Below are 14,194 nucleotides of genomic sequence, written 5' to 3' on the forward strand. Positions count from 1 at the left end.
AAAATCCACTTTCAAGTATCCATAGTGTGGGAAAGGGATCAGAAGTCCAACTTTCCAATTAGGTTTTCCAGACAAAATCGCATTGAAGTAGATGAGAGTAATGTACTAAAAGTGACAAGTAGTTATACATAGTCTGCTACACCATGGAGGGGGACATGATTGAGATATACAAAATTATGCAGAGGATGGATAAAGTGGATAGAGGGATGTACTTTTCCCTCTCACACAACACCAAAACCAGAGGACAGCCACTAAAAGAAAATATTTTTTCTAAGACAGGGAAAAGAAAATATTCCTTTACCCAGTGTGTAATTAGTCTGTGGAACTCCTTACCACAGGATGTGGTGATGGTATCTGGCCTGGATGCCTTAAAAAGGGATTGGACAAATTTGTGGAGGAAAAGTCAATCACAGGTGACAAGCCGTGTTGGGAATGTGCAACCTCCTGATTTTAGAAATGGGCTATGTCAGAATGCCAGATACAATGGAGGGCATCAGGATGCGGGTCTTTTGTTGTCTTGTGTGCTCCCTGAAGCATCTGGTGGGCCACTGTGAGATACAGGAAGCTGGACTAGATGGGCTTTTGACCTGATCCAGTGGGCCTTTTCTTAGGTTCACCAACATTAAATTTGAAACTGTCACCACCTTGTTCTTTATCACTGAAAGACATCTCAGCCACCTTTTTGCCCAAGCACCCTGAGTTGCTCAAACAGAGCTTGCAAAGGGGGAGATTTGCACCCCCTTCCCCTTGCCTGCACCTGGTCACTTTCTTTGAGTGGCTGTTTTGGGATTTTAAAAAATAAAATAAAAAAAAATAAAGACATCCCACACTGAAAAGCAATTCGGATCTCAGCCAATGCTACCTCCCTACCCCACGCCAGCATCACTGGTATACAGACACGAGGCTATGAGCCCCCAACCAGTCTAACTGGAAAATTGATGGACAAGGTACATCAATCAAGGACTCTTTTCCCCCAATGGCTATAGCCTCCCTCACTGTGTCAGACGGGCGAGCCTTGATTGGTGTAAATGTGCAGGGCAGTAACCAATCGGAGAGGGAGGCGCTTCCTCTATAAAGGGTGGGGCGGAGAAAGAACGAGAGAAGTCAAGAATGGGAAGGGCGATCGAAGAGAACTTCGCTTTGTTCAGGAGCGCAGGACGGGCGTTGTCGATCTGGGCTGCAGAAGACATTCCGCGGCGCCTTTTAATTTATGTAGTTATTTGTATTTATTTGTTCATTTCAACCTCTGTCTGTTTTTAGTTGGACAGCTCGGTTGCTCCTATTTCCTGCCTTCTTCTGCTCTCCTGGTTCAAGGTAAGTGATGGGTGGGAAGCACCCTGGCTGAGATGCAGTGGATCTGGAGGAGTGAGTGGTGGGGATGGGCGACCTCCTGCAAGCGGACTGAAGGCGATCTGGGGGCTGTCACGTTCCAAAGGAGGCTGGGGCTGGGACAAGACCGGGCATGTGTAGGCAGGGCACCGAGGTGAACGGGACAGTGGCTGCCGCTAGAGGCAGCCCTGATGCTGCTGTCAATAAAGTAGACCCCTCCCCTTCTCTCTCTGTAGCTCTCATCTCCTGGACTCCCCTCCTGCGTGCAGCCTAAAAGGCAGGGGGGCCAGATGTCCTAACTCCAAAAGAGGACAAGGTACCCCCAAATATAGGACATCCAAGAAAAATGTAGGACATGACAAAATGAAAGTTAAAAACACTGGTCAATTGATTTCATGTGGTTAAAACACTATATTACTTACTGAGTTTAAAACCATGTTGCACAGAATTTATTAATTCCAAGAAGGCTATGTGCTGCCTGCAGGGACAGCTTGCATGGAAAAGGAGGACATTTAAGTTCTTTTCCAGGGCACGAGGCTAAAAAAAGAGGACATGCCCTAGAAAAAGAGGCCATCTGGTCACCCTGCTAAAAGGGCATGCTGCCTGTGGAATACAGGTGTATATGACCCCTTTAGCGTGGCTGCTGGCAGGAACAGAGAAAGGGTACACCTGCTCAAAGGGAGTTCTGAGACCCTCTTAAAGGGGTCTTGGCTGCAAGGCCAGGTAAACTAATAGGACAGTCAAGGAATCTGTAAATCAGTGTGTACTAGGTTTCTAGTCAATATGAATTTGCAGTCAATATGCACTAGACTGGTATAAAATGTGCCCTTTTAGAACAAGATTATGATTATGAAGGGCTCAAGATTATGAAGTGCTTTGTTTTGTCTTACAGTCGTGGACCTTGGTCCCCATCCACTTGGGTGGGGGGGGGAGAGTTTGAGACATGTGGTTTCTGCTTCTCCACTAGGGACTTTACAGATCCTGATATGATTCTCTATGGCAGGGGTTTTCAACCTTTTTTTGTGGCACAACCCCAATTATAAATAAATAAATAAATAAATAAATAAATAAAATAAAATGGTATGAGACTGGGGACCCACTGTTAAGCCCATCTCTACCTCCCAAGACCCAATCTGCCCACCTCTGTTTCCGTAATGCCCTCCCAGCACTGTTCACTGTAACCAAATATTCTTATTAGAGAAAGCAGAAAAGGTCAGCATGAAGTGTGGCACTAGTGAAAGCTATTTTAGTACAATTGCTAAGAACCTGAGCAGGACTGTGACACAATCCCCTGGTATATAAAGAGGTACACCAGATGCCTTCTTCTTTACCTGGTGGTGCTCTAGTTCAGTGGTCTTCAACCTTTTTCATTCCTGTAAGTTGCTGCCACCCCACAACTGAGGCTTCACCACCCCATTGGGGTCCTGACCCCAAGGCTGAAGAACACTGTTCTATTGCATTTTCTGGCATGTGTAAGTGTAGGCAGGTTGTAGAATAGTCCTGTTAAATGCAGTAGAAGCAATTTCTGGAATTGTGCAGGACCCAAAATTCCTTGCTGCCAGAGCTTGCAGAGTGGCTAATCTAGCCTTGACTTCTATCGCTTGTCACGACCTATCACCTGTAAATGAAGACTAGGTGTTGACAAATGTTGGCTGGCCTTGTTAGCAAGCCAAAACTTAGCCTCCCTGCTGAAGCTGGCCCTCTGTCTAGAGCAGGGGTGCTCAATAGGTGGATCGTGATCTACCAGTAGATCACGAGGCAAAATGAGTACATCGCGGAGTGCCGACCCCCCCTTCAGGTGCCTCTGGGAGGAAACGCCGGGAGTAAGGCCCATTGTACTCAATGGGGCTTACTCCCAGGTAAATGTGGCTAGGATTGCAGCCTCACAGCCTAATCCTAGGCATGTCTACTCAGGATAAGTCCTGTTATACTCAGTGGGGCTCAAGGTACACCAACATACATTGTACACATAAATGTTATATGTTATGATGGCGCGAACGTTGTAAAAAAAAACTCTGGTAGATCTCCGGGCCTTGCTGGGTTTCAAAGTAGCTCTCGAGCCAAAAAAGTGTGAGCACCCCTGGTCTAGAGGGAGGGGAAGAGATGGTGGTGTTGGAAGACCTGACAGCTGCAGAGAATGTCAGAGTACATTCTCCTGTACTCTCCTTGTGCTGTCCTTCTCAGTTTAGTTTCCCCTGACAGTGCATCTTACTTCGGAGGGGAAAAAACTTATACTGAAAATGAAGGGACATGCTGCAAGAAAAGGCTAGGTCAGGAAGAAGTACATGTTGTTTGGAAAACTTGAGTTTCTAATTCCTTGTTTTCCTTATAAGAAAAATGCTAAGAATCAATGACTGAGGGATACTGGACCCCTCCCCATTAATTGATTTTTCTCTGCAGACACCATCTTTCTAACCTGCCCCCCCCAAACAGGAAATACTTATGGCTGGGGGCAGGTGGGGAGGAAGTATTTGCAAGGAAGAACTGATGGAAGGAGTTAAGCAACCCCCTGCATGTTCCCTGATTCTACACAATCCTCCCTTCATCCTTGCATTTGCATTACCTTAGCAAATGTGCGTTTAGAAACATTTTTTGCTATGGTAACCAAGATAGTGTATCTTGCAGCCTTTGGTGCTCTACTGGTGTCAATAACTTGTTGGTTAATTTGCAGCTGACGGCAGGATCAAATGTGTTCCTTATGCAGCTTGACATATGAAAATCTTTGTCAGGGGTTATTCTGAACGAAGTATTGTATTTCAGATGATTGAAACTCTTGCAAAAAGCGAGAGTCTGGAATTGCTGCGTCAGTTGAATGTGCTGCTGGAACAGGAGTCGAGAAGTCAGCCAGAGTGCTCTGGCCTGAGAATAATTGAAGCTTCGCATGATAACGGGCTTCGAATGACTGCAAGGTTGCGAGACTTTGAAGTTAAGGACCTGCTTAGTTTAAGTCAGTTCTTTGGCTTTGGTACAGAGACGTTTTCTCTTGCTGTGAATTACTTGGACAGGTTTTTATCCAAAATGAAGGTAGGTTCTTATGCTGCCAAGTGTTGTAATTTGATCTCTGCCTTCTGGAAGGCTGTACAAATATACGCCATTCTTAAGCTGTCAGCTTCAAGGCAACTTGCACTCTGCATGCTTCTGTTTTTAATCCTGCATACAGTGATGCTCTGTAAATTCCGTGGACTGAAGTCAGACATGTGCATGTATAGAATTGGCCTTTGTTTCTTCTGTTCAAGGGATACTTAATGTATTTAACACTAGTAAAGCACAGGGCTCAAGAGCCCTTATTTGATCCATGCCCCCTTGGAAAACATATGCCATGGAGGAACTTCACCTTGAACATAACAACTATGTCCTGAGCACGCACATTAACTTTCATCACAGTTGTGTTCTGCATGTTTGTTGATTCCCTTGAAAAAATGAATGCTAGACCTAGAGTTTGCACTTGAGACATTGGGCAGCCCTGAAGGCTTCTTCTGTGTCTTCTGTGTCACCAGACTGGGCTGGTGACCCACTCTACTGGCCTCCACAGTCCTCAGAATGACCCTCAGAAGGCACCAAAGCCACTTCTGATTTTCAGAGGTAAACCAGATGTTGTCTCCAAAAAGTGGAAGTGACTTTCGGAGGCTTCTGCAAGCCATTTTGAGGCCTGTGGAGGCCAGTTTGGTGCTACCTAGAAGAGGCCTTCTGGGCACCACCAGGAGTTTTGTGATCCACTGTGAAAGACAAGGTGGGTTGTGGCACTGATAAGATTGGGAATCTCTGAGCTGGCAACATCTTGAGGGGGATGGGGCAAGACTTGAGTTTCTGCCAAGTATTCTCAAGTCAAGATCTGTTGCTTATAAAGTCTTAGCTTTTCATAATTCTACGGATTGGATTGTGTGGTGGGTTGCTATATGGGAGTACCTTTAAACTACCAGTGGTAGTTCAATGCAACACCAAGTTAAGAAATCAAGTGAAAAACAAATGTTGTATTACAAATGTACTGTTGTATGTCTGGCACATATAGAGATGGTCTGTCTCTTTTGCAAAGGGGTAGATTTTTACTCAGTGGAAGACATACAGTGGAGACTGTGAAGTTTTGAATATACTTGCATTATTCAAATCAGAATGTAAAATGAAATGTAGAAGAATCCAAATTCCAACTCTTTGTCTGCTTTGAAATCCATGTATAACACCAATAGACTCATTTCTCCCATATATTTAATCAAAAGTAAATCTTGCTGAGTTCAAAGTGGTGGACTTACCCCTCCCTGCTCCTTGGGCAAAGGTCTGCAAAGCTCCCCCGCAAAAAATGCTGCCTCCCATCTGTGAAGCCACCCACCCCCACCTTTGTAGTGTGACAGAGTCTTGCGCGACCTTCCAGCCAACTGGGGAAGCCTTGTGAGGCTTCCCCGTGTTCTCAAACTTCACGTTTGGCAAACCAGAAGTGCAGTTTCCAGCCTTGTTGGGAGCCTCAGGGAGGCTTCCTGCATGGTCCTAGAGGTGCACTGGCTCAACGCCAGGGGCATTAGCCCGATTCCCCCAGCGCTAGGTCTGCTGCTGGTACTTGCTCCCTAGTACGTTTGCTTGGGATTGCAACCTAAATGTGTAAATTGTCTACAGCTTAACAAATGATCTTCACTGGAAACCCCTTGTCTCAAAGGTTAAACCTTCTTTTCTAGGTTCAGTCAAAACACGTGGGCTGTGTTGGGCTAAGCTGCTTTGACCTGGCTGTGAAAACAACAGAAGAAGAGAGAAATGTGCCCTTAGCCACTGACTTAATCCGAATAAGTCAGTACAGGTTCACTGTTTCTGACTTGATGAGAATGCAGGGGATTATTTTAGAGAAACTAAGTGGAAAAGTGAAAGCAACAACAACAGCCTTCCATCTACTACAACTCTATCATTCAGTCTTGTATGACAGCCTCAGCTGTGAAAGGTAAAACCTCCCATTCAGAAGGAATGTGAGATTTCTTTAAAGGAAAGTGAGGAGTGAGTCCCTGCATGTGTGCATTTAGAAGAAAAATTGAGAACAAAGATGGCCTGCCTGTTGAGAGGCATGCATTGTTGTTGGATTTTAACTTGATTGTGAGTTGGCTAGCTGACTACTAGTTGTCTAGTTTAGAATAGACAGGATTAGAGTTGCTGTTCAGTTGGCCACACCACTGACTGGGAGAGAGAGCACAAGGAGCAAGGATCCAGAGATAAGACTACTTCTGCCTACTGGTTTGCATACTAGCTGAGCTGAAACTTGGTTTGGATTGCTGATGCACTTCTCAAAGTGCTGGTCTAGGTGATACTTACTGAATTGGCCACTCATTGTATGTTTGCATTGGAAGTATGCTTTGAATGTGGATGCTCTGCTTAATTACTTGAAGGGCTGTGACCCCCCATGCTAAGAGTATGCATGCTCATTCAGACTGGTCCATGTCAAAACTGTGTTTCAACTAACAAGGTATTGTATGCAAAAGGAACACTATTGTTTAAATGCCCCTTATGAATCACAGAATAGCAATCACCCACCCGGCCATCCATTCCACCCCTGCTAATTTTTGTCAGATGGCAGCCCATTCATGAGAGTTAACTCCTGAAGATTGGGCATGTGCAGGGTAACAGTTGCTGCCAATCTCGTCTGATGTCAGAAGCTAAGCAGGGTCAGGCCTGGTTAGTACTTGGATGGGAGACCGCTTGGGAATGCCGGGTGCTGTAGGCTTATACCATAGTCTTTCGAGACTGAAGGTTGCCAACCGTTACTGAAAGCTACAAAGTGATCCAGAATAGTTTGATAGGTGCCTCATTCCCCAGGAAGAAGTAGCCTGTATCTTACTAAACAAGGCCTTTTTTTTTTTTCTTTGCAGGAAAAAACATCTTAACTTTGAGAGACTGGAAGCCCAGCTGAAGGCATGTCACTGCAGAATTGTGTTTTCTAAAGCAAAGGTAAGGATCTGTAATGCATGCTTGTGAGTATTTTGCAGAAGCTCAGTAATTAAGTTGATAAATGTGTTTTTTCTTTTTTGCTCAGCCGTCTGTGTTGGCTCTTTCAATTGTGGCTCTCGAAGTTGAAGAAGAAAAGCTGCTGGAGTTGACGGAAATTATAGACTGCCTCAGAGTACATTCCAAGGTGGGCTGAGGCTATAATGTGCTGTAAGACATTTTTTAGAACCCACAGTATTGAATATTTTTGGATAAGCGAGCAAACGTGTGTAACAGCAGAGAATATTTGTGAGACCCTTCAAGAATCTCTATCTCTTTGACAGATGAACTTTCTCTGCCCTAATTGTCAACATTAAGGGCACAATCTTAACTGGGTCTACTCAGAAGTAAGTCCTATTTTGTTCAATGGGGCTTACTCTCAGGAAAGTTAGGCTTGCAGCCTAAATCAAACTTATCCATACTCCAAAGTGGCAAGGTGAAACTTAGGTGAGGAAGGGTGAAAGGCAGGCAGATCAGGCCCTTGAAGGGAGGTGGCACCTATCTCCTCCCCAGGCCTGATTTCTTCCACCCCATCCCACCTCCCTATACCAGGCTTCCCAGTTCTGGTGGTCCTTTGTCACTCTGCTGGCATATGGGGGAATACTTTGGCCTTCCCCGTGGTGTGTTGGCTCCTTTTACAGTGCTTTTGCAGCAGCCAGCGCTGCCTTTCAGTAGGATTGGGCCATTTAATGTCTTGTGGCATTGCACTTACAATGACAAGCTTAGTGCTTAGATACCAGCACTGGAAACTATCTCATTTAGCTCTTAGAACCATCTTGCTTGTAATGCTGTTCACTTGGGAAATGATGCTGTTTACAACTGCTGACCGTTCTCTAGAGAGGTGCCAAGACATGAAAAGTCACCTGTTCCCCTAGAGTAGGGGTTCTCAAACTTTTCAGAAGTAAAACTCCTGAGTATCTGTGGGGCGGGGGAGTGGTGAAGGCAACGGGGCATCCCGAGGATTGTGTTGCTAATGGGGGCAAAAGGGGTTTTTCTTACAGGGGGCTGCTGCATGGTCTAGGAGTTGCAGAGAGCCCCACATAGCCATCCGCAGGTCTCTCCGAGTCTCTGGAATACTGAGGAAAAGTACTTGAATACCACTTCTGGTTTCACAATTGCAAACTGGAAGTGGTTTACAATAGCTTTTTGTCAGTGTTCTTTGGGGAGCTCCTGGATCTTGCAGCAGCTCCCTGTGAGAAAAACCCCCTTCACCCCCCCCCCATTAGCAACACAATCCTGGAGATTGCATTGCTGCCTTCCTCCACCCCTTAAGGTGCCAGGGGCTGAGGCTCTCTGGCAGGGGTGTCGCTATGCCCCAGTTTGAGAACCTTAGGCCTAGGGATATGGTGATCATGAAATGCAGGATGCAGTACTACCTGTGAAATAGGGATTTGTTGCTGTGGAAAAATTGCTTCCAACAAACTGTTTGGACAGTTGCCAAAGACAAGTAATGGCTATCAGGGGGTAAACGTATAACCCTGTGGTAAACAGATTAGCTTGGGAACCTTGCAGACAGTAAAACTGATTCCAGCGCAAAGACAATTTGATCCTTAGTGTGGAATGTTAAAGCCAAGCTTGTATGTCTGGGGTTTGCCCATTTGCCTTAATTTTGTTTTCTTTGGATTGGTACTAATGGACACTTGTTTCTGTACTTGCCTTCCACAGATAAGTGGCAGAGACTTGTCCTTCTGGAAGGAACTTGTGTCCAAGTGCCTCACTGAATATTCCTCAAGCAAGTGCTCCAAACCAAATGTTCAGAAGCTAAAGTGGATTGTGTCTGGTCGCACAGCACGGCAACTAAAGCACAGTTACTACAGGATTGCCCATCTTCCCACTATCCCAGAAACTAGTTCCTAACAGGTAGGTACTCTGGGGGACATAACTTGTAATGTAGAAGCCCAAACTGATGCCTAAACTAGGTTTTCTAAGCCGACTGTTCATGACATCATAGAATTTTTACAGCTGTAATCTTGTGGGATAAACTGAGCTAGAAATTTATTAGTGACTGCTATCATAGGTTTCCAGGAGTGATAGCAAGTGAACTCTTGTGAGAAGATGCAGTCCAGCAAAATTTCAATTTTGAGCTGTTGAGGAGAAGGGGACAGGTCATGATCACTGAACTGTGTTTTAAACCCATTTATTGCCAGTTCCTGCTATTCTAGTATTGTGATCCCTGACCTCACTTCACGCTCTGGTCTGATTTATCTGTTTAAGTGCATATTGTCCTGGTTTCTGTAGGATTCAGAGTGCAAAAGGATGAGAATTGTGTGCGCCAGATCAGGACTGCTGAGTTGCTTTACTTTTCTGATTGTTTAAAGTAGTGGTAATCTTCCCTTTTTATCTCTTGGCATACTGACAAGGCGCTAAAATTGTCAAGGTGCTCAGTCAGGTTTTTGACAATTGACACCATGCTGCCAGCAGGAGGCTCGCATCCCCCAATGGCCCTAATTTAAAAAAAAGACCGTCTCCCAAACTGTGGCACACCTGCCCATGCACCCTGCATCTGTCCACTGCTCCTCATGCACCAATCCAGCTGTTTACACTGATCCTTGCCTGCTAAGAGACTGGCAGCAGCGGCCCTTTTTCCCCCCACTGCCATTATCATCAGCGGAAGAAGGAGTAGGGTGGTTCTGTTCTGGTTGTAGGCTTCCACAAATGATCAGGGCAAGATTGCTCCACCTTCTTTATGCCTGCACAGCAAGAGGGAGATAGTGTGCTCCACCTGTGCCTCCCTCTTAGCTTTAGGGCTGCTGCCACCTCCTACTTGCCCCAATCCCAGCTTTGTTCAAACAGAAGGACCAAGTGACAGCAGAGGACCTAAAAACCCGGCCCAAGATGCAAGTAGGGGAATGGTGGGTGGTTCTAGATTGCTTTCTTTTCCTTGCCTGGCAGACAAGATGGGAAAAGGAGGCAGCAGTGGTGTGGCATTCACACACCAGTTGTTTTTTTTTTTTTAATAGTAATAGAATTACTGTATTTGTGGGGGAGTGGGGTCCAGATTAGCTGGAACCACCATGACCAACCCTTCTGGTATAAATCAGTATCTGTCTTGGGTTTCCATAGATGTGAGCCCAATGTATTTTTGCCCCTTTACATTATAACAGCCTTGATGGAAGTGCAATGTTGCTGTAGATGAAAGCCAATTCAGAAATGGGAATAAAGTAAGATAGACTAAAACCATATGCAGATCTTCCTGTTGCTGTGTAAACTGTTTCTTCACACAAATGACCACTGTACTTGTAATGCTGATGAAACAAGCTTTGCCCTTATCAGTTTCTTTTTTTCCTTGTACCTAGAGACAATCCTGGAGAGAGAGAGAAGGGATGGGGCACAGACTAGTAACTTGCTTTATATCCTGAAAGAGCAGGCATCTGTGTATTGAAGTGGTGAATCTCTTGGACATTTCTGACCCTACTGAAAGTCCCATCCCATGACTGAAAAAAACTGTGCCCATCCATAGCCTACCACTGAGCAGGAAGACTGGTTTTTCATTCCGTTCCAATGTCCTCATGAATCTGTGAAGATACACTTAAAAGAATGATGTCGGGGTCTAAAAGACCAAAATAAGGTGACTGCTTCATATCATGGGCATCTTTGATTTCCACAAATGATTAATACCAGTAGTGTGAGTGGTACAAAGCATATCTTGGACATGACACTTTAGTCAGTTTGACTCAACACACCCTGGACTTGACTCTTTTGTTTTAAAAAGCATGCCACGGACAGGATGTCAAGACGGTTGGTGTAGTGAAAATTGCACAGCACACCATCGCGACTAGAGAAGTATGAAGCATGTCTGTTTTATAGCATGTGGCAGGCTTAGCCATGGCTCGGTAGGAAGGTCTTTCCCACAAGCAGCATAGCTGTTTTTCAAGGCTCTTGACATAATCCTGTTTTCTAATGGGGTTTCAGGCAGTCCAAAGTTAGCCAGTTTACATCAACCTGGGATAATATGGGGATTGTGCATGCTTTGGTTAAATGGCTCTTTATAAACCTAACTGTGTGCCATTTAAGCAAAGACTAGATATTAAAACCATCAAGCATCCCATATCAGGTGAAAAGCACCAGCCCAGGTACTAACAAATGTTAGTGCTAGTTTCTTGAACACTTTTTCTGAAGGATATTTTGTTTGGACTTGCTGCTATTGAAACCAGCTCATATAGGACTATAGGTGGATTTATATAGATAGCTGAGAGAGAGAAGCTAATACAGGGTAAAGTTTGTCACAGTAAAGTTTGTTTACTTGAGTGCTGTGCTCTCATCTCCCATCCCATGGATGTTGTGACCATTCTTAAACTTTGGAAACTTACCTTGAAATGTGTGAAAAGCAAGAGATGCTGAACTGCAGTTTTTGTCATATACCTGTGATGTACTGAGATACTTCAAGCTCCTGGCCAAACTATCACCCAAAGCAGTTTTTCTATTTTTTGGGTGGCAGCTGATCTAATCCTGATTTGCTACAGTAAACTGCATTTTACTGGGGTAGCCATGCCTTGAGCCACTGATGTATTAAGACACTGTATGCTAATCTAAACTAACCTATGAACATGTCTACCTGATGTGCTAAACTGTCATCTAAACTCGTAGAGAAACATGACTAGTGTTAGGAAAAAACAAAGGTAGCCAGTGATCTTGATGTGGTGTGGTCGTACCTGAAGTGGGAATCATAGAAGTGACTTCTGCTTAACTTCTTTCAGGATCTCAGTGTAACAGGATGGTGGCAATGCTAATTCCAAACATCTAAATCTTAAGGTTCTTTTTGATGAAAAAGCCTTTACATCTACCTCATTACAAGCTGCTTTACAATATAAAACAGTAACTGGTAAGATGAGAGAATTCCATAAACTGTTTGGTTTGCAAGAGACCATACTGTTCAAACTCCCTAATGCTTTGACTTATCCTAACTTGTACCTTTTGACATATGGCTGTACAATGTGGAGAAAGAGAACCCAAAATGATATTTACTCAGTGTGAGAGGGGGAAAAAAAAATCTGTAACCAGTTATCAAAAAGTGCCATTATAAGCAGCAAGTCTAAACCTTTCAATAAAATGCATTGAAATGAATGGTATGTGGTCTCATTCTGTACTGACAAGCCTACAACAAACTTCTATTGCAAGAGATTTCTTAAATTACAGTGAAAGTGACATGGAGCAAACTCTATTCTCCACCTCCTTAGTAGTGCTTGACCTACCAATTCTTCACACACTGATTGTAGTTTGCAGCAGAAGAGTGGATGTTGAGGTGAGAGGATGTTTAACACTTGTACGTGTCTCTTTGTCAACATGGGCAGACAGTAGCAAAGCATTTGAGGGAGGGGAATAACATGAGAGCAAAAGGCTTAAAAGTCTTCACCACCTTTTAGTTTGAACTGTAGGATCAACGACTGCAGTGCATAAAAGAGTTACACAATATGAGGTGCTTTGAGAGGGACCCACTAAGGTTAGCTGACCAACCTATGTAAAGATCTGGTGGATGCTGCTTACCCTAACACCTGGGATCTGCAGCACCCCTTGATCAGGTATGGCTTGAAACTGACCAAAATGACCACATTCCTGAGCTAGCACCAATCCAACCAGGTTGAGCTGTCACTACACCTTTCTGCCAGTTGCTGAGCAAGGGAAACTAAGAAACTATGGGTACCTCAGCCACTATGAAAGGCCACAGCTGCCACACTAAGTCAAGCAAAATGAGAGGCAACTAACCCATCTCAGGATGGTTTATGCCTCTGTTTTGGAAAACGAATGTAACTTATTCCCCGCCCCCCCCCCAAAAAGAACATTGCTGTATAGCCAAGGCATTTGGCTTCAGCTGTCAAAAATCTTGATAATGCAGATGCTTCTCAGTACCAAATTCCAACAGCTAAGTTTCTCCACAGCAGTGGGGCCTAGCAAGGTTACAGCAATTTGATAACCCCAATGGCAGTTCTCATGGAGTTTACTGCCTCCTACTCCCATCAGAGATGACTCAGGCTTTTCTTACAAGATGGATTTTAAGGCATCATAAAATGGAAGCTGAACTTCTTTACAGCCGTGCTGGCTTGGAGGCTTCAGTTGCACTCAAGACGATAAAAGGAAAGTAGGAGCAGGATGTTTACTGATCCTGGGTGCCAACTGGCATAGTGGTCCTTGGGTGATGACTGGAATTGGAGTGTCTCAATGTAGCACCAGTGAGTTTCCACCATGCATGACAGCAAGGCAGGATAGGACAAGAAGAAAGAACAGAGACCAGAAGGCTCTAGTCCTCAGGGTTTTTATAGACTTTTTTCTACATATTCTTTAGAGTTAGCTAATCAAGGGATCCTCCTTTGCTAGTTGAGAACTGCTGGGTTCTACCTTTGTCTTTCACACCAGGTTAGTTGGGGGGGGGGGTCTGTTGGCTTGTAATCATGCCTCCTTGATTGTATTTAGGTCATGGGGATGGCAAGGACAACTGGAGTCAGGGCTCTTCTGTTTTATTAAACTGGTTTTCCCCAGAGTCAGGAGCCCTTAGGAGGTAGCTAGGGTCACAAGGTAAAAATTCACTGCTTCCACCAGGAGATTCAAATTTTGGAGCAGGCAGAGCTTCATCAGGTGATGGTAGAGGATAACTTGGCTGATCATATGTGTGGCCGACCTGACCTGTTGATCTGAGGCCTTCTGCCACCAGTCCACTAAACAGCCACATTAGTGGCCTGGTTCATGCTCTTCTGACAAGCACTCTGTACTTAAGACGTGTACATATTTCCTACATGCCTTGAAAGAATAAATGAAAGATTGACAAGGAAACTAGACAATATGCAGTTGCCAGCTATCTTCCCGCTAAGGCAGGGATGTCAGACTCACTTCATACAGCAGACCAAACAGCATTCATGACACCTGCTGAGGGTCAGAAGTGATGTTATTAAGCAGGTAATGACCAGCCATAAGCATT

At 44.6% G+C, this 14,194-nt stretch overlaps 1 protein-coding gene across 2 annotated transcripts; it reads left to right on the top strand.

Annotated features, from left to right (window-relative positions):
* The first annotated feature begins 1,119 nt into the window (after positions 1-1,119).
* On the top strand, positions 1,120-12,344 carry CCNG1 (cyclin G1). Of its 2 annotated transcripts, XM_066614425.1 has the most exons (7): positions 1,120-1,314; positions 4,090-4,353; positions 5,994-6,250; positions 7,170-7,248; positions 7,334-7,432; positions 8,950-9,144; positions 10,581-12,344. In XM_066614425.1, exons 2-6 carry the CDS (start codon positions 4,090-4,092, stop codon positions 9,139-9,141), a joined length of 891 nt encoding a protein of 296 aa, XP_066470522.1. In that variant the 5' UTR covers positions 1,120-1,314; the 3' UTR covers positions 9,142-9,144; positions 10,581-12,344. The 2 variants fall into 2 exon arrangements, with proteins under 2 accessions (XP_066470522.1, XP_066470523.1); XM_066614426.1 differs by lacking the exon at positions 4,090-4,353.
* The last annotated feature ends 1,850 nt before the right edge of the window (positions 12,345-14,194 follow it).

This window comes from Tiliqua scincoides, chromosome 2, assembly GCF_035046505.1.
Source record: "Tiliqua scincoides isolate rTilSci1 chromosome 2, rTilSci1.hap2, whole genome shotgun sequence".
In the NCBI taxonomy this organism is placed as follows: domain Eukaryota; kingdom Metazoa; phylum Chordata; class Lepidosauria; order Squamata; family Scincidae; genus Tiliqua; species Tiliqua scincoides.